This window comes from Rhinopithecus roxellana, chromosome 3 (assembly GCF_007565055.1).
Source record: "Rhinopithecus roxellana isolate Shanxi Qingling chromosome 3, ASM756505v1, whole genome shotgun sequence".
NCBI classification, from domain to species: domain Eukaryota; kingdom Metazoa; phylum Chordata; class Mammalia; order Primates; family Cercopithecidae; genus Rhinopithecus; species Rhinopithecus roxellana.
Genome location: NC_044551.1, coordinates 106,548,488 through 106,568,741, shown reverse-complemented (window position 1 = coordinate 106,568,741; position 20,254 = coordinate 106,548,488). Strand labels below are relative to the sequence as shown.

Genomic DNA, 20,254 nt, shown 5'->3' with positions numbered 1-20,254 from the left:
GTCTTCAGTTTTCCCGATGGTGATTTGCCCTGTGACCTGAATTCTCTGGTGCCGATAAGCAGAGTTGTTGATTTTTAGCTTGTTAAGCTTTTATCTTGGTTTGAGGATGGAAGTAACAACTTCCAAGCTCTTTTTATGTTGGAGTGCAGACTGGAAGTCTAATTATTATTATCTTTTCTTTTCCCATATCATGAATATTTTCCCATTTAATAAAATAGTGCAGGATATCTTTTAATGGTTGCATTATATTTTACCTTATTCATGTTCCATAATTTAAAAAAATGCTTTTTATGGTTATAGTTTATTGTGTAAAAAAAGACTTTTTTGTGTAGCTTTCCAATATACATAAGAGTAAAGAAAGTTAAGAACCATTTGTACCCATTATTCAGCTTCAGCAAATGGTCAACAGCCAATTTTGTTTCATTTTTTGATCACCTTCTCCCTTTTCTTCTGCAGTATTTCAAAGTAAATCCTAGACATTGTATTTCACCTAATGAACACTTGGAAATGAATATCTAACAGATATGGACATGTAACCACAATGCCATTATCATAACCAAACAAAATAACTTGCTAATATCCCCTAATACCAAATTCATATTAAAATTTTCTAGTTGTCTTGAAAGAGATATGTTTAGAGTTGGTTTATTCCGCTAAGGATCCAAACAAGGTCCACAGGCATTTTTGTTGTTATAGCTCTTAAGTTTCCTTTAACACATAATAGTTCATCTTCCATTTTTTTAAAAAATGTCAAGCTGGACAGGGTGGATTGTGCCTGTAGTCACAGCTACTTGGAAGGCTAAGGTGAAAGGATTCTTGAGCCTAGGAATTTGAGGCTGCAGTGAGCTATGGTTGTACCACTGCGCTCCCGCCTGGGTAATGGACTGAGACCCTGCCTTAAAAAGAAAAAAAGCTGTTTGTTTGTTCAAGAATCTAGTTCTTTTGTTCTATAGACTATTCCTCATTCTTGATTTGGGTTGTCTTTGCACCTTTGTGGAAAATCAATCGAATACTTACCCCTGGGTCTATTTCTGGCTTCTCTGTTCTATTCCGTTGATCTGTGTGCCTGTCCTTTCAGCAATATCATGATGTTTTGATTATTCTAGTTTTATATTAAGTCTTGGAATGAGATAGTGTGAGTCTTTCAACTTTCTTTAAAAATTTAAGTGGATAATTGAGAGCCTGCCTTTCTTTACATATGTATATATATTAGTTGACTATGGAGAACTGTAGTTTTTGGTACTCTTGGTTTTTATATATTTCTGAAAAGAAGATTTACATAATACTTTAAAGGTAGCTTCTGTGAAATGGTACAAAATAATTGATGGGATTATTTTAAAATTAGCTACTTGATGGAACACAAATACGGTACCATTTATTTTCCATATTTGAACTAACATTCATTTTAGAACTTGGGATTTGTAATACTACAGCAGTACTTTGCAGCCTTTGCCAAGAGCTGTGTCTAACCAATTTTCTTTAGTGTAGAATACCTATTTGGACCTGAGATCTAATGTTTTTCCCGTTTCCTTGACAGCAGAGCCATTTTTAAAGCCTCGTATTCTTTAAAAACTCTTTATGTTCTCATAGTCGTGTCAAGGGAATTCTTGTTAAAGAATCATGTTATGTGAAATATATACACTTTGTTTCCTTTTAAGTATGATACTATATAGGCACAAAACAGTATAGGTTATAGATACAAGAAGTAAAGCATAAAAATATATCGAATGTTCATGAACTCACTTCTCAACCCAAGAATTGGAACATTGCCAATAACTTGCATCTAACTTTGTACCTTCTTTCTACCCCCCTGCTTCATACCAAGAGACAAATCACTAGTTAGAATTTGTGCTGATCATCCCTTTGTTAGATTTCTACCTTTAGTCACTTTTTCCTGTGGGTTCTAGACTCTTTGGGAAGCAGTACGTTTTCAAGAAAGTACTTAAAACTTTAGGTTTTAAATTTGTTTTTCTTTGGGAATATGCTGCCATTTATTTGAACAGATCTGGACCACCAAACCATTAAGTAAATGTTTAATCCTTTATGCCTACCATGCTCTAGTAAAAGAAGTTTAGAAAATAAAGTCTACTTTAGACAGATGACTTAATCTTTCTGGATCTGTTTTCTGTTTCACAAAGTAAGAGAGTTATAGATCATTTTAAAATTTCCTTTAATTTTGGGACTATTGTTTCCATTATTTTTATTCTGCTTTTTTCTTACTCTTTATAGTTTAGAATATCTGAAAATTTATTTTGACCTGAAGCTTTTCTTTTCCTCTAAAATATTTCCTTATGGGCAATTAAAGAAATTATTTGTTAAAGAACCAGATATTATGAGTAATGTGTGGAAACATTTTTGCTATTTCATTTCCCCTTTGAAATATACTTGATACATGAAAAATAATGTGTATAACTTACATGTTTCTTACATGAAATAAAATAAAACCCTATAATGAGTATCCAGGAACTAACTTTCTAAGCTGTTTTAGTTATTTCCTGCTGTGTAGTAAACTACTCTAAAACTTAGTGGATTAAAACAGCAAACATTTATTATCTCACTCAATTTCTGGGGTCAGGGATTTAGCCTAACTAGGAGGTTCTGCTTCTAGGTCTTTAATGAGGTTTTAATGAAGATGTTTGCTGGCACTGTAGTCATTTGAAAGCTTGGCTTGGAGGATTTACTTCCAAGATCATTTGTGCACATGGTAGTTGCCAAGAGGCCTCTGTTCCTTCCTACCTGTTGTCAGGAGGCCTCAGTTTCTCACCAGGTGGCCTTTTCCATAGGACTGCTTTTGACATGGCAGCTGGCTTTCCCCAGAGCTAACGATTTGAAAGAGAGGGCCACTAAGACAGAAGCTGCAGTGTCTTTTATAACCTATTTCAGAAGAGATGTACCATCACGTTTGTCCTATCCTGTTGATCACACAGACTAGCCTTCGTACACTGTGAAAAAGGACTACAACAAGGGATAAATTAAAGGACATGGGAGTCATTGAAGATCATCTTGATGACATGCTGTCATGTGGCCCCCAAACTGGAGCATTTCCATAGCTTGTATCTATTTTTGTTACCTTTTTACCTCACCCCATTTCCTCCCCCAAGCGGTAATCACTTAAAGAGAATATTCATTCACTTACCTTTAATTTTTTTAATAAAAATTACATGGACAAACACTTTATTGTTTGGTTTTCTTGTTTTTGATCTTTTTGACATTTGTCATTTAAAAAAATTTTTGGGAATTGTACTTTGTCTTTCCAGGCAATTTTAGGGCTCTAAGATTTATATATAGCTGTGGCTCATTCAATTTTATTGCTGTAAGACTATTATGTGAATTTATTTAATTCTTATTAATGAACATATATGTTGCTTTTTAATTAATTTGCTTTTATTCTTGTACATGTGTTCTGGATAACAAGAACAATAACTTTTCTTGGATATGTACTTTGAAGTAAAATCGTTGAGTCAGGAAGGGTACAAATGCTAATTAATAGTTAACTTTTCTTTATAATATATTTTAAATTCCAAGATTTCTATTCCATTGTAGTTTAAATCTGCTGTTTCTTTAACTTTTTCTCATAGTGGCTTTCCTTCATGATTTCTAATTACTAGCTCTTTACCTGATCTTGTTCCGTGTTTGTTCTGTGTTCTAAATTGGCAATGTTTTCTTCAGAGAGGATCTGTCTTTGCTACTGCTGGTTACCAGGAGGCATAGCCAATTTTGGTCTGCCCAGTCTTCCTTAAAAGTTGAAGTTCAGTGTAGAACAGTTTAGGTTTAGGACCCCATCTTGATGCTGGCCTACCTCTGAGCACCTAGGTATCAGTACTGTTATTTGTATCATTCTCAGGCACTAGGGACTCTTTTCTATTTTTTTTTTTTTTTTTTTTCTGGTTGGAGGATACCTTTTTTATCTCAGTAATGCTTTAAAAGAATCTCATTTCTGGAAGCAGAAACATTCCTCAAGAGTACTTGGCTCACTGTAATGCTAGATATCCTGACATCTAGTATTGTGGAAGAAACACTGGGTTAAGTAAGTAAATATTTCTATTTTTGATTTCATGTAACTTTATATGTTAATAGCTATGGAACTTCTCTGATCTTTTATTTAGTCTCTTGAGGTTGGTTTTTTATTTATAAAACTGAGTTCAATAGATGCTGGCTAACCTAGGAGTTTGAGAATGAACTGGAAAGCAAGAATATTTGCTTATATTATTAGTGATAATATATAAAGTAAACTGCAAGACAGACTTATTTTTTTCTATGTGCCTTATGTTCTTTTCTTTTTTCTCACCTAAGGTAATAGATACTCTGTTGCATTTTATAGATGTGCTTATTTTGCATTCAGTTTGAAGTTAGTCAACTCAAATATCCAAATCCTTGTACATAAATATCCTTTAGCATTCAATTTTGTCAATAGATATATGGGAAATGCGAGCAATGTTATGTATTGAGATGAATGGGTATTTAAGTTAATAATTTATTTCATTGCACAATTTGAGATGGCTGGAGTCTTCCTTTCGTTTTTTCCTCATGCATATGATGAAAAATGGAAGTCAGGGTGCCATTGGAATGCTTGTGTACTTTGAGAGCTTTTAGAGGCTATAAACCGAAGAATTTTTGCAACTACTTTTTAATTTACAGGGACTATATACACCATCTTTTTTACTTTAACATTAATACAAAATCGTATTTTGTCATTTCACAATTTTTGCATTTATTTGATCTTTTAGATAAAATTCTATGGTTTTTAAGGTATTGTAAGATACAAATTGTATCTCATTTGAGCCTTGGAACAGCTTGGTGGAATAGCAAGTGGAAGTATTTAAATTACTAGCTTACTAATGAAGATAGAGGCCTAGGGAAGTTGAATGATGGACTCACGTTCTTAAGTTGCTTGCATAGCAGCTTCAGTACTAGAATCCAACTCTTCATGTTCTTCATGTAGCACCTTTCTGCTTCACCAAGGTACTCACAGAAAGTGCAATGGGAAAGAGAAGTTGGTTAAGGACTACCAAAGTAAAGTTAGATAGAAGGAATAAATTCTAGTATTTGATAGAACAATAGAGAAATTATAGTTAACTATAATTTATTGTGTATTTCAAAATAGCTAGAGGAGAAGATTTGTAATGTTCTTAACCCAAAGACAAGATAAATGTTTGAGTTGATGGATATCCCAGTTACCCTGATTTGGTCATTACACATCGTATAAGGCATCATAATATCACACGTACCTTCAGAATATGTATAACTAGTATACATTAATTTTTAAAAAGTCAAAAAAGTAACATATGCAATGGGAAAGTAGTTCTTATACTTTGTGCCCTCATCAGTGATGTCTGCAAGGTCTATTTCAATCATTATCTGCCTTCCCTGGTGGTCTAGTGGTTAGGATTCAGCACTCTCAATCATTTTCTGCCACTATAGTGGTCTAGGCTGTTTTGTGGTTTTCTAGATTCTTGTTAATAGCTGGGAAAATAGAATAATTTTGGGAATGAATGGTACCCAAGTTTCTCATGTTAAATACAGTTTTGCTCACCAATCTTTGTCTAGGCAGTTCTAACTTTTCTTCTTGTGAACAGTATTGATATGTTACTCATCTTGGAAAGGTGTGTCTGATACTTACAATTTTAGAAGCTTGAGAGCCCTTTAGAAATGGCTCAGTTGAGATTAAAAAAAGTTCTTCCCAAAGCCTTAAATGTTAAACTAGTTATGTACATACTAATTTTGTTCTTATTTTAAAGGTCTCTGAATTACCTATAATTTTATAAGTAAGAAATTATTAGAAAGTAAAATGATTGGTGACATATGTGTATATTCTTTATTTCAGATCTCGTGGAAGCTCTGAAGCCAGAGTATGTGGCACCACTTGTCCTTTGGCTTTGTCACGAGAGTTGTGAGGAGAATGGTGGCTTGTTTGAGGTATTTGCACCTTCCTGTTTTCTCTTATTAGTTTTCTCCAGTTGCTTACATTTGTAAAAATCTGCACCAGTGGACATCACTTGTATATTTTTAAATATTGTGTCTATGTTATAATTAATAGTGGTGACTAATACCCATTTTTTGGAAAGTAATAGCAACTTTATAAATTCTGTTTTTACTTAGTTCTACATTTGTAACATTCCTACCAAATGGAAATGTGGCTGGTTTGATGTGTTCAGTCAAAATGTGGGAAATTTCATTATTTAAGAAGCCAAATGATAAGGTGGAAAGATGAAGCTTGGAGTTTAGAGTTAACCAGGCCAGATTTTGAATTCTTATTCTGGGAATTGCTGATTTGACCTTCCTGAACTTTAGTTTCCTGGGGTTCCTTGTGATAGCTACAAGTCATATTTTAAACCCTTGGCACAGGGCCTAATACATAGCACCACCCACTAATTTTAATTATCAGTATAGCAGGAATTTAATCTTGTGTGATAGGTCAATAAATGTAACATTACTTATTTTTACATAAAAAATAAACTTTTCTATTTTTCTTTATTTCAAAGTTTTAGATGTTTATTATAAAAATAATTATCCACACATAATCCCGTCATGCAGTGAGATCCATTGTTCACTGTTTGATGAAATTTGGCTCAATTTAAAGTGAGGGATATATTAGCTTATTTCATTTGAATGAAAAGCTGATGGGTAAGTTAAGGAAAAAAAAACAGTCTACATATCTCTAAGCAGAGATATGCACCTCCACTTTCCTAATCAGACTCATTGAATGTGAATTGTGGCATATTAGAAGTAGAAAGAACTTTACAACTCTGTTTTATAGAAGAGGAAAGTTTAATAATATCAAGCCATCTGTAATCCAAAATTTTGCCTGCTCTTCTTTTACCTCATTAAAGAATTTTTAAAAACTATTTATCTTCTACAGTTATGTTTATTACTAACTTTGTGAACAAAAATAGTATGTGCTGTTTGTGAAAATTTCAAATATATAAGAACATATAAAAAATAAAATAAAAATTGTCTACATTATCACTGTCCAGAGAGAACTAGTATTAATATTTTTATGTATTTCCTTCTAGTCTTTTATTAGATATGTGTTTTAATTTTTATTTTTTTTGAGATGGGGTCTCGCTCTGTTGCCCAGGCTGACGTGCAGTGGCGTGATCTTGGTTCACTGCAGCCTCCGCCTCCTGGATTCAAGTGATTCTCCTGCCTCAGCCTCCTAAGTATTTGGGATTACAGGCATCCACCACCAAGCTCAGCTAATTTTTAAATTTTTAGTAGGGACGGGGTTTCACCATGTTGGTCAGGCTGGTCTCGAACTCCTGATCTCAAATGATCTGCCCGCCTTGGCCTCCCAAAGTCCTGGGATTACAGGCGTGAGCTACCGTGCTCAGCCCAGACAGGCGTTTTATACACCCAAACACACGGACAATTAGGATCATGCTGCAGATGAAGTTTTGTTATGTTACTGTTTTCTTTTACTATATTGTGAACATTTTTAGTGAGGAACATTTGGCATGCATGATTGATAAAATATACTACAAGATGTGCATAACATCCTGACTTAAACCTTGAAAGTAAATTGCCACTTTTTGAAGTTCTGATAGATATCTAGAGTGGCAGATACAAATATTTTTAGCTCAGCTGGAGCAATCGTTTTTAGCACCTGAGAGGAGCTTATAACTTACTACTTCACTTCCAAAATACAGCAAAAAGTGGTGGTTATTTTGCCTGATATCAAAACCACTGCTGATTTGTCTACTGTAACTATATCAAGGCTGACTAGTTGTATCATAAAAGATGTAGGCATATTAATATAGAGGCAAAGGGTGATGAAAAGCCACACCCTTGAACTTAGAGCCACTAGGATGTCTGCTGATACGTTTCTTCTATCTTATGAATGTGACATTTTTGTGGTAAGTTTGGGCACACTGTAGTTGTGGTGTTTGAAGTCATGACAAACAGATTTTCTTTACATCAGACTTTTTTTTTTTAAGGATTTTTCTTGAATGACCTCTAGAAAAAATTATAGAAGTGAAAAATTGATCTTCCTGGGTAGCAGTTATTATTTGGTCATTTGTCTTATCTCTGCATATAGATGTTTCATTAAAATGAGTATATGTAGTTCACTAAGTCAAATACTCTTTTTATTTGGCTTTGGTTTTCTTTGTAATTCAGTAGGTCCTTCAAGAGGGACATTTATTTTGATCTCATGATATGCTAGGCAGTGTACTATTTATATTGTTTGCTTCATGGTAACCACATGAAATATGTACTGTCATTTTTATTTTACATTTGAGGAAACTTGGATGTAGGTAGGTCACATAATTTGGCCAGGGTAGTCAGTAGACAAATTTGTGTCAAGTCTTGGTCTCTGACATCAGATTCATTCTTTTCTATTACATGCATTTCTGCTTCATTGTGCTGTTTTATGTTTGTGCTCTGATAACATGAACTGTGCAAAGTCATGGGGGCCAGTGGACTTTTATAGAGCTGTATTATTTTCATCTCCTGTCACCTTGAATTGTAATACTCCTAGTAAAGGAGCTGACATTTTTTTAATTAAAAAAAAATTGTGTTAATGATTTCACATTAGATGGTATAATGTTTCCCCCCTGTTTTTGGTAGGTTGGAGCAGGATGGATTGGAAAATGTAAGTCTCTCTCAGTTTTTGGTTTGTATAGACTATTTCCTTATCTTTAAACCTGCATATCTAGTTGAGGTAGGTAAGAGTTTTGTCAAATGCCTAACCATTGGATATAGTGCTTGCATATTCAAACTTAAACATTGCTATAGCAACAGATATTTTTAAACATTGTGATTGTCCTTTAGGTCTGTGGCCCTTTGAAGACCCTATGTATTCTTCCGGTAGGCAGTCCTTATTCAGGACTTGTCCTGTCTTATTCAGAACTGGCTATTCCTTCAGACAGCATATATTGATAATCATCCTCCCATGTCTTTGACTTCCCACATGCTTGTTCTTGCTGTTTCAGCAGAGAAATGAGTGGGAGGGAAAGCTGTTTTGGAAAAAGATGGGTTGAGCCTATTCTAGAGCAGCAGGCAAGTTCTCCAATTTTCCCATGTAATTATTTTCTTCCATGAAGTAGGAGATGTCGAGGGGAGTGAGGAATCACATTGGACAACTTTCTGGGACAGAAATTGCAGCTGATCTGTGGGAATTATTCCGCTTTAGCCCAATAGTAAATTTACTTGGCTTCAACCCTTTCCTACCCCATCTCTCAAACCTTGTGAACTCCAAATTTGAGAATTGCTTTATGGCGTTAAAAAAATTGTGAAAATGTCTGTGTCTGAACTTATATTTAGTTGGCTATGGGTATCAAAATTAATCCAATTAACTGAATCACTTAAAAGGTTGCTATCACTGGAGGGCATTGCTGTAGTAGTATAATATTTTTAGAATTAATGGTCATTTTCTCCGTTAAAGTGGCTTATATTCTTGAAGCATTTTTGAGTGTCTTATTACATTCATTTAAAAAAGGAGCATAAGGTTTTACAGTAAAAGCTATATCTGGTACTTTATCAGTAGGAAAGCTCTAGACACAGGCATTTCTGTCATTCCCAAATACAAATCTTCAGTTTAACAATCATCAATGTCTGACTATTATGTTTAAATAAGGTTATTAGTAGTTATTTATTCCTCTGGTTTTTAAAAAGAAAACAGTGTTAAAAATTCTCCTTATGCAGCAGTAATGGTTTTTATGAATCTGTGCATTCTAACTGACTTCTTGTGGAAATAGAGGTAGAGCAAAGAGAAGGTAAGGAATAATTATTTGGGGCCACCTGTTACACTGATTTTTTGTTAACTGAAGTCTTTGACCTATTATTTACTATTAGTCTTCAGTTTGCTAACTCAGCAAAGCTCTATTTAGTTATCTTCGTTTTATAAACAAGAAGAATGAAGTATATTACTTGGGGGATCTGTGGTCATAAAGTCAGTCTTTTGATGTGATTATTATATAATTAAACCTTTTCACATACAGCATAGCATTCTACCTTTAGTACTGTCTAGCATAGTTAGAGGAGAAATTTTTCCCTTCAGCTTCAAATTTATCTTTAAATTGACCTTATCCTAATGCGTTTGTTAGGAAAATTTCATTTTAAGGGTTATAGTAAAACTCTTTAGGGGTTAGAATCCCTTTTTTTCTGAATTTCCTTTCTCTTAAAAAATGAAAGGGTTCTTATGCATCTTACTTTCTGTGTCTCAACTATGTGCTCAGTATGTTAGTTTTGTTTCTATAACCAGTACGCTGGGAGAGGACTCTTGGAGCTATTGTAAGACAAAAGAATCACCCAATGACTCCTGAGGCGGTGAAGGCTAACTGGAAGAAGATCTGTGACTTTGAGAATGCCAGCAAGCCTCAGAGTATCCAAGGTAAAGAGAGTCCCCATCAATTACCTCTGGTTGGCGAATCAGAGGCAGCAAGCATTTTCTTCTCTTATGGAATTGTCTTCTGTGTTAACTGTAGTGCTAAGACACTTGAATCATCTATAGCATATTTTCTGCTCTAGTAGGTATTAGAACTCTTCACATTTAAGATATGTATGTTATTTCTCACTGTCAATTTTTCAGCTTTATTATTATCCTGTTTTTTGGGTTTATGTGTGATTGGGGGATGGATGGCATAAAATCTTTACTCATTTGTGCCGAATGCACTTACATCCGCGCTGGTGGTTCGTTTCAGAGTCTTCCGTCGTCTACCCATATGCTCCCAATCTTACCATATTTATATTTCTTTCTTTCTCAAAAAGATTAAGCCTTTTTATTATTTAGGCTCAGCTCTTTTCTGTTTGGGGCATAAATGTGGCTTTGTTTCAGCGCTTTGTCTTTGCTACTGTTTCTCTGCTTTTCTAACATACTACTTCTACCTTTTATCTCCTCTGCTAATCTTAATGCTTCTTTAGAAAAACTCAAGCCCCAGATGTTGAACAAAACCTGCCCAGTTAGTCTAGGTATATATTGATCTTTCTGTTAGCTGAACTTCTAGCACTTGAGCATCTAATTATAACTGTTCTCCACTTCTTTTGTTTCATGCATGTGTGGTGTCTTAATTGCCTGGCAAGTGCCTTTGAGGCAGAGGCTGTATCTTGTATGTACTTCTTGTATATATTTGGTGTTAGCATAGTGCTGAACTCATAGAAGGGACTTAATAATTGCTTATTAACTTGAATTATTTAATCTCCTATAATATGCCACAGAAATAGATAACCAAATAAAAGTCAGATTATTTTTTTCTAGTGTAATTCACATATGCATGTAATATATGAAATTTGAAATATTTTTCTGAAAAGATCATGAGTCAGGGTCATTTTATTAAAAAAACCTTTTTTTCTCATAGTGATGTAATATTTAAAGTTTGATAGAAGAATATATTTGAAAAATGACTACTCTGTTTTTTTTTCTCCTTATTGATACTTTCCTACCTACTGGAATACTTACTGAAATTTCATTATACTTACTCTCAATCAGATGATAACATGATTGTTATGTCATAAATGGTAACATTTTTGTATTTTATATTTGGACATTCGAGAAATTTATTCTATGAATAACAGTCACTTATCCATGAAAACAAATGTAAGAAAAGTATAGTAAAAGCTTTCCTCTGATATCGATCTCAAAAAGTATCTCTGCCTCAAAAGTGTTAAACTTATTAAAAAGCCAACTAATTGAATTATTATAACTAATTATAAGCAAAAGATACCTCTGTCTGAAGCACAACTTTAAAAAATGATCTTTTTGATAAGAATTGAAGTTCCAGAGCATCTCTTCTTGTATTTTTATTTTACAGATGATGGAACTAAATCCCAGAAAAACTAAACTAGCCAGTGTTTGAGCCAACAAGTAATTCAAGCTGTCTATTTCTAAAAGGAGGTGCCTTTCAAATAAATAGCCTTCCCTCTAGGTAGCAATATGAATGGGATGGTAGAGGGAAGATTAATAGGCAAGAAACCGCTCTACTGCTGTCATCAGGAATGGCAGATATCTCTGGTCTTCTCAGACTCTGTAGTTTGGTTATTTATTTTTTTTAGGATGGAGTCTCATTCTGTCTCCCAGGCTGGAGAGCAGTGGTGTGATCTTGGCTCACTGCAACTTCTGCCCCTCGGGTTCAAGCGATTCTCCCACCTCAGCCTCGCAAGTAGCTGGGATTACAGGCGTGTGCCACCACGCCTGGCTAATTTTTGTAAAATTTCACCATGTTGGCCAGGCTGTTGAACTCCTGACCTCAAGTGATCTGCCAGCCTTGGCCTCTCAAAGTCCTGGGATTACATGGGTGAGCCACTGTGCCCGGCCTTGGTTATGGTTTTGTCTGAGTTCAGAAGGAAGCCCATGTTGCTTAGGTTTGTTAGAAAGGTCCCAGGGCCTTCAGAATATCTTATGGTATGTGGATGCCCCATGAGCCTCCTTTATTAACCTTTTAGACCCACAGAACAGCAGCTTTTGATCCCTGTCTGGAGTCACTGGTTTTGATGATGATTTTCTCTGGAAGAATTTTTGGTGCTATCTTCAGAGCTATTACTTGTACAGAGAACTGGGAGCGGGGGTGAAGAGGTAATCTCAGTATTCTTTCATCTTGGGAAGAATGGAAATCAGTTGAGAAGAGGAATCAGTGATCTCTCCGCCAGACAAATTGCATGTCTATAGACAAGCATTTCTCTTTAAAGGTTGTAAAATAGCTTAAAGACTTTGGAAAGCTCTAGAGCCCCCTTAGAATCAGATAACCAGGGAAGGATATGCTAGACAATGTTTTGTATTTCATTGAAGATGTCCATTTATGTTTGGTCAATTTCTTTTGCAATTTTTTTCCTTCAGTAGTCTAACATCATACATTCAGTTCATGAGTGGCAGTGGAGGCTCTGTAGCAGGTTTGCGGAATGTTATAGGAATAATTATGTAGCATATTGTAGCTTTTCTTAGTCACATCTTTAACAAAGCTTTATTTTTTTTGTTTTTCATTTTTAATTTTAGAATCAACTGGCAGTATAATTGAAGTTCTAAGTAAAATAGATTCAGAAGGAGTTTCAGCAAATCATACTAGTCATGCAACGTCTACAGCAACATCAGGATTTGTAAGTGGAAAAAAAGCCTAAAGCCTTTGCCTTATCTGGAGACTTTCCCCTCCCTTCCTCCCTCCCTGCTGTCTTCCTCTCCTACTTCTTTCTCTTTTCTTTTGGACGCAGTTGCTTTCTTTCAGTCACTAATAATGGGGAGAAGCAGTGGCAGAGATAATTTAAAATAGAGGATTTATTCAGAAATCATTTGTGAATGACTTTATAGCATACAGCCTGATTTCAACATACAGAGAATTCAGGACAGTTGAGCCACATGAAGAGATGGCTCAGGATGAATTCTAACACTGTCCAGAGTACTTTATTCGTCTTTTTAATTTCTCTTTTTCCCTCTCTTAGATTTCTCTGGACTGTATACCATACATTTCTTTTCCCTAGTGGGAAAGGAGATCAGAGTGATTGGGTATCAGTCTCCAAGGTTTTACCTAGTAGCTGAGTGGGGCTTGGAGAATGGAGGTAACCCACTTAGCTTCTTCTCCTGGTTGGAAACAGCTGCTAAAAGCTTATCATGAACTTTTCAGAGGGATACTCCTTACTTACATATTATTTTTGGTAGGCTCCATCAGGGGGTGTGATGAGTCAAGTTAGCTGCCTGAGTGGTGCTTTAGCCAACCTCATTTTCACCGTCTGCAATGCTGTTTGGATATTGACTCACGGAGGTACTGGATAGAAGAGGAAAAAAGGGATTATCTCAACTGTCGATAAAATGACTTGTGGCTAATCTGATATCTAGTCCTGATATCTATGCCTGCCTGGACTGTCTGTCTTCCATATACATTTCTCATTCTACCCATTTATAGCTCTTTATCTCTTTAAGGATAACTTTAAATTGACTTTAAGTAGATTTGAGTTGTATGGGAATTTGTATTTGGGAGGGGAGACTTATGACACCATGATTCCTGGAGGTTTTATGCTCCCAGGTTCTTTGTTGTGTTTTTTACCCCTTTACCTAATGCATAGAGGCTTTAAACCTCTATGTTGAAAGTGAAGTGCCTATAATCAGCAACATTTTGTTTGAAATGTAAATAATTTTGCAGCTTTTTTCACATACAAAAATTATTTTCTAAGCTATTTATTGCTAAATGAGTGATGATAAAACTGTATATAAAATATGTACTAAATATTGATAGAATTTGAACATAAGCTCAAATATTAAACTTTTACTTTTTCAGTACAGTTAGATTTCTGTATCTAACTGTATGACAAGTATTTTTTTTTCTTGACCATCAATAATCCTACTTTAGTAACATTTTCTAACTCTTTAGAAAAGGATATCTATCTAGTTTAGTGCTCTTTTGGGTCCATTTCTTTTAAGGGAAGCATCAATATAGTATTTTAGAACTATTTCAACATGGCTGCAAGTAGAATGCTTCCCATCATGTCAGAAATTCGAGAACAATTGCGATTACAGCTCATGTGAAATTTGCCTATTTACTGTTCCTGTTTGTGCCCTTTCTTAAAAAAAACCGTACTGGATAAATAGGAAGAAGTAAGTCATTTGCCATATTAGATTCTGGTGTTTTGTAACCTATGGTGGGCATTGTGCTAAAGAAAATTAAAATTCTAATCTTAAGCCTGAGAATATGGTCAGTATATAAATGTGATTTTTCCTTAAAGTAAGGGTTGGCAGACCTTTTTGATGAAGGGCCATATAGTAAATATTTTAGGCTTTGTGGGCTGCACAGTGCTTGTATTCTATTACATATTCTTTCTGTTTTTCTTATTTTTTTAGTATATGTGCTGCCGAAGCGAGCACTGTTTTTCTTATTTTTAATCAACCTATATAAACCATTTTAGCTCTTAGTCCTTGTTTGCCAACTTCTACTTTAGAATAAAAATGATTGAAAAATTGGACATTATTCTTTTATAACCCAATATGTACTTCACTTATTAGCTACGCGTATTATCACTAGGTAGAAAAAGACAATATCCAGTTAGACAAAGGATATTCCTGGGAAAGAAATTCAAGTTAAATTTTATTTTACTTAAAAACATTATGAAGGGCCGGGCGCAGTGGCTCACCCTGTAATCCCAGCACTTTGGGAGGCCAAGGCGGGTGGATCACGAGGTCAGGAGTTCCAGACCAGCCTGGCCAACATGGTGAAACCCCGTCTCAACTGAAAATATTAAAAAAATTTAGCTGGGTGTGGTGGCATGGGCCTGTAGTCCCAGCTGCTTGGGAGGCTGAGGCAGGATACTCGCTTGAACTCGAGAGGCAGAGGTTGCAGTGAGCCAAGATCTCGCCACTGCACTCCAGCCTGGGCGACAGAGCGAGACTCCGTCTCAAAACAGACAAACAAACCAAAACCATTATGAGGCAATCAAATTTACATTCATTAAGCAGCGTTTTACTCCTCTGTTTACAGCGAATTTTATACATTACATCTTATGAGCTAAAATTTCATTATTTTTTAGATTTTTGGGTAGCTAATAATTGCTGAATTAGAGCCAGGAAAGTTGAGTATGAGACATACTGTCAGTTAGCAAGAAGCAAGCAATAAAAAAGTTCTTAACTGTAAAGAAGTCCTTTTCTACAGATTACCTAATTAGTTTCTATTAAAAAAATCAAATATAATTGCAATAATTATGCTCCATCAAATTCACTGACATTGTATTCGCATCTATTCAAAAACAAAACTAGGTATGTAAGAAGTTAATAGTTTTGAAAAGTTATCAGTGAAATAAATTACTTTTTAAAACTGTCCTGTAGGCTGGAGCTATTGGCCAGAAACTCCCTCCATTTTCTTATGCTTATACGGAACTGGAAGCTATTATGTATGCCCTTGGAGTGGGAGCATCAATCAAGGATCCAAAAGATTTGAAATTTGTTTATGAAGGAAGTTCTGATTTCTCCTGTTTGCCCACCTTTGGAGTTATCATAGGTCAGAAGTCTCTAATGGGTGGAGGATTAGCAGAAATTCCTGGGCTTTCAATCAACTTTGCAAAGGTATGCCTAATAAGAAACCTTTATTTTGCTTTTCTATTTCTGTAAATATTATTCATAAATGTCATACCTTATATGTATATGTGTGTAGTGTGCGTATATATATTTATATAATTATTTATAGTGGTTAGTTTAGCATATCTTTTGATTTTTCTTTTTAAGAAAAAAAGAGGGGAGAGTTTGTTTAAAATGCCAGCAAAAAGAAGAAAAGAGGAAGTACGTGTAGTCCCGTAACCCTGGCATAATGTTATTTATCCTCTCTCTGCCATTTACTTGACAAATAACATCTCTAGGCTTCAGTTTCCTTATCTATAAAATGGATATGATAATTCTCACCTCATGACATTGGTGAAGAAGCAAGCCAGGGAGGAGTATTTAAGGCAAATAGCACATACTTAGTTTGTTTTTGGAACAGTAATAGGGCCAGCATAGCTATAGAGTGAGCAAGGGGCCAATGGTAGGAGAAGGCCATGGAGTAATTGTAAAGATTTCAGCATATACTTTGATGAACATGGGAAGCCATTTGTCAGTCTGAGCTGAGTAGTGACATAATCTGGGTATGTTCACACACTGGCTCAAGCTTGCTATTGTTGAAGAATAGGTTATAGGGGAGCCAAGCATGAAAGCAGAGAAACCACTTAAGAGTCTATTATAGTAATCCAAGTAAAAGTGCTGCATATGAGGGTTAGAAAAGAGGAGTCAAGGATGAAGATGTTTGTTCTGGATAACTGGAATGATATATATATACACATATATGGGTGCATATATATATATTGTATATAATTATACATTACACATATCTATATGTAATGTATAATTATGTATAGTGTATTTAATATGTATAGTAGTTACATATGGCATTATGTATAATTTATACATACACATTTATTTTAAGGTGGGGTTGATCAGGAGTTGGTTTTAAATATGTTTGAGGTGCTTGTTACACATTTAAGTGGAAATGTAAGAATGGACATTTGAATATATGAGTCTAGAGTTCAGGGAGGGGTCTAACTGGGTCCTTAGCATTTAGGTGATGTTTAAAGACTGGAGATTAGATGAAGTCACCTAATGTATGAGAGTAAGTAGAGAAAAGGCCTGAGTTTAGAGGCCCTGCAATGTTGAGAGGGTGAAGAGATGCAGAGGAACTAGCAAAAAGAGACTGAACAGAAATGGTTGATGAGGTGTGGGGAGTATCAGGAGAATGGGGTATTTGAGAAGCCAAATGAATAAAGTGTGTCAAGAAAGAGGAGTGAACAATGGTGAGAAGTTCTTTGAGATAGGGTATATTTTATTTCTTGGAGTAAGATTCAGGTTATGAGCCTGGTAATAATTTTTGAATCATGGGGCTGTGAGCTGGTATCTGTAACTTTGACTGATTGGAGAACCTATTTACTGGTGGATCAGTTAGCCCATTGCTGCTCTAAGTTGATGGCCAGTTATTTTATTAGAGTATTTCATGAAGCTGGGAGGAAGACAAGAAATATGTGCTAGGCAGTTTGCTGTTTCATTCACACTCCCATGGTTAGTTGCTGTATACTTTGAACAGTGTAAATGCAAAAAGTTAAAACAAATGTTTCAAAATTCCCCCCTAACAATTGGAAATTGTAAATGGTGTTCATACATCTTGGAAATTGAATCCTAGTCTTCTTACCTTGAGTTTTTCAGGCTGTGTGACACAGTAAGGCCAACCTTCATTTGTCTTCTCATCAACCTCCTCGTCTTCTTCTTCTCCTTCTTCCTCTTCTTCTTCTTCCTCTTCCTCCTCCTCCTCCTCCTCCTCTTCTTCTTCTTCTTTCTTCTTCTTCTTTCTTCCCCTTCTTTCTCCCCCTTCTTCTTCCCCTTCTTCTCCCTTCTTCTCCCCTCCTCCCTTCTTTCCTCCTCCCTTCTTTCCTCCTCCCTTCTTCTTCCTCTTCTTCTTCCTCTTCTTCTTCCTCCTCCTTTCTTCCTGCTTCTTCTTCCTTCTTCCTGCTTCCTGCTTCTCCCTTCTTCCTGCTTCTCCCTTCTCCTCCTTTCTTCCTTCTCCTTCTTTCACCTCCCCCTCCCCCTTCTTCTTCTTCCTCCTCCTCCTCCTCCTTCTTCTTCTTCCTCTTCCTCTTCTTCTTCCTCTTCTTCTTCCTCTTCTTCCTCTTCTTCTTCCTCTTCTTCTTCCTCCTCTTCCTTTCTTCCTCCTCCTTTCTTCCTCCTCCTTTCTTCCTGCTGCTTCTTTCTTCTTCCTTCTTCCTGCTTCTCCCTTCTTCCTTCTTCTCCCTTCTCCCTACTCCCTTCTCCTCCTCCTCCTTTCTTCCTTCTTCCTTCTTTCCCTCCCCTTCCCCCTCCCTCCATCCTCCTCCTTCTCCTCCTCATCCTCCTCCTTCTTCTTCTTCCTTCTTCTTTTCTTCTTCTTTCTTCTTCTTCTTCGTCCTGAGGAAGACTGGAAAACTGGCCCTCTGCAGTGAAAGTGGGGTCATTTGAGTGTATGCTTCAGGTTTTGGTTTTCTTGTCCTGTTGTTTTCCTGCATACCTTGGTGCCTTCTTTGTTTGATACATTGAGGTTAAGTGGCTATTAAGTTACACAGTATCCTTAGTATCTACTCTTTGTAGATAATTTACAAAGTATTATAAGAAAGGGATATTCACATTGACAGAGCTTTCATTTTGAACATGGTTGTAAGGTTTTTCTTTGTGTTTTAGTTGTGTCATTTGTATTTGGTATATGCGACCTGAAATTACTAGCACTGGCCCATTTGTACATTCTTATTCAATGAATATTTATTGGATGCCCGCTGTGTTCCAGGCACTATTTTAAGTTCTGGGAATACAGCCTAGTTTATTGTCTCTTGGCAAATAATATGTAATTAATAGTCAACAAGGCTTTATGAATGCCAAGAAAGAACACAAATATATTTTCTCTGCTCCAGAAGAGCTGACTGTCTTGAGATGGGGGGATTGATTATTTTTGAATCACATGATTAAGAAGAAGAAGCTAAACGGAGATAGATAACTTGGGAAGAAATGTGAGCCCGTGGACAGTAAAGTGTCACTTGTGAGTAGCAGTATCCACAGGCGAACCTGTGGAGCAAGAAAGTTTGCTAATGAAATTTTGTTTACCCTAACTTAGGTTCTTCATGGAGAGCAATACTTAGAGTTATATAAACCACTTCCCAGAGCAGGTGAGTTATTGATATACCAATTCCGTAATACCATACTTTTATTTCCTGATTAACCTTCTAAATAACATCAGTGTGTTAAACTGGTATAGAGTGACCTAATAAAACATATCACAAATTATTATGCGCATGTGAGCCATTAGAGTAGATTGATGTTAACTAGTACCTGTTTTGGTCACCTTAAGCTTTGTCCTTCAATAGTCTTAAAAATTTATTTCATAATACATCTGTTGATGTATGTGTTATTAACAACTGAAAGGAACATTCGTGTGTGTGCTCTAAACTTAGTGATTGTGTATAATCTGTTACGGTTCTTAGGATTATTGTTCTTTTCTCAGGTATTTATACCGATTTTCATAAAGCAAACAATGTTAAAAGATACAGAATTTCTTGTAATTCATTTTTTTTCTATTTTGTTTTGGAGAAAATAAAAACAAGTCTGCTTTAATAATTTTACTTTTCTCAATAATATCTTACTTTTTTAGTAAATCTTTTTATTTATAAATTTGATATATTTATTTCTCTATTTTGATGTTTGAATGTTGTCTAATTATATACTGGTCATATAAGGTGGTAGAATACAAAAAGGAATGTTTTGTTAATATTTGTCATTTCACATTATACAATGTAGAAGTCAGCAAGTAGCTAGAAGCCTACTTGAATATTTTTCTTAAACCTTTTTATTTTTTCTAAAAAATTTATGAGATTTTTATTGCTTGAAGCTGCATAGCTTTATTTCAGTGTAAGCATTATAGCATACATTTTCAAAACAGCTCTGTTTATGTGAAACAGTATACTTTGTGGTGATTGTGCATTGATCAAGTATCTGCTGGATATCCAGTATTTGCAAGGCACAGTATTAGGTAGTAGGTAATTTTCTAACCTGGCAGTATATAAAAATCACCCGAGTTATTACATTATATTATCTTTTAATTTAAGTAAAATGTAGATTCTCAATCCCAACCTTGGAAATTGTGTGTGTGTGTGTGTGTATATATATGTGTGTGTATGTGTGCATGTATGTATGTGGTGGGGTGGTGTTGGTGACAGTGACTAGGGTTTCATATGTAACCAGCCCTATGGATCCACTTGGAAACCATTGTTATAAGGGAAGTAGAAATGTGTAAGATAAGTTTCT

At 35.4% G+C, this 20,254-nt stretch overlaps 1 protein-coding gene across 1 annotated transcript in view; it reads left to right on the top strand.

Moving 5' to 3' along the window:
- Window positions 1–20,254, top strand: part of HSD17B4 (hydroxysteroid 17-beta dehydrogenase 4) — an 89,316-nt gene that overhangs the window by 32,464 nt on the left and 36,598 nt on the right. Inside the window, exons 9-14 of the mRNA XM_010353791.1 lie at window positions 5,825–5,916; window positions 8,566–8,590; window positions 10,202–10,330; window positions 12,926–13,026; window positions 15,737–15,973; window positions 19,068–19,119. Coding sequence (XP_010352093.1) covers window positions 5,825–5,916; window positions 8,566–8,590; window positions 10,202–10,330; window positions 12,926–13,026; window positions 15,737–15,973; window positions 19,068–19,119 — 636 coding nt within the window. The remainder of the gene's footprint in view (window positions 1–5,824; window positions 5,917–8,565; window positions 8,591–10,201; window positions 10,331–12,925; window positions 13,027–15,736; window positions 15,974–19,067; window positions 19,120–20,254) is intronic.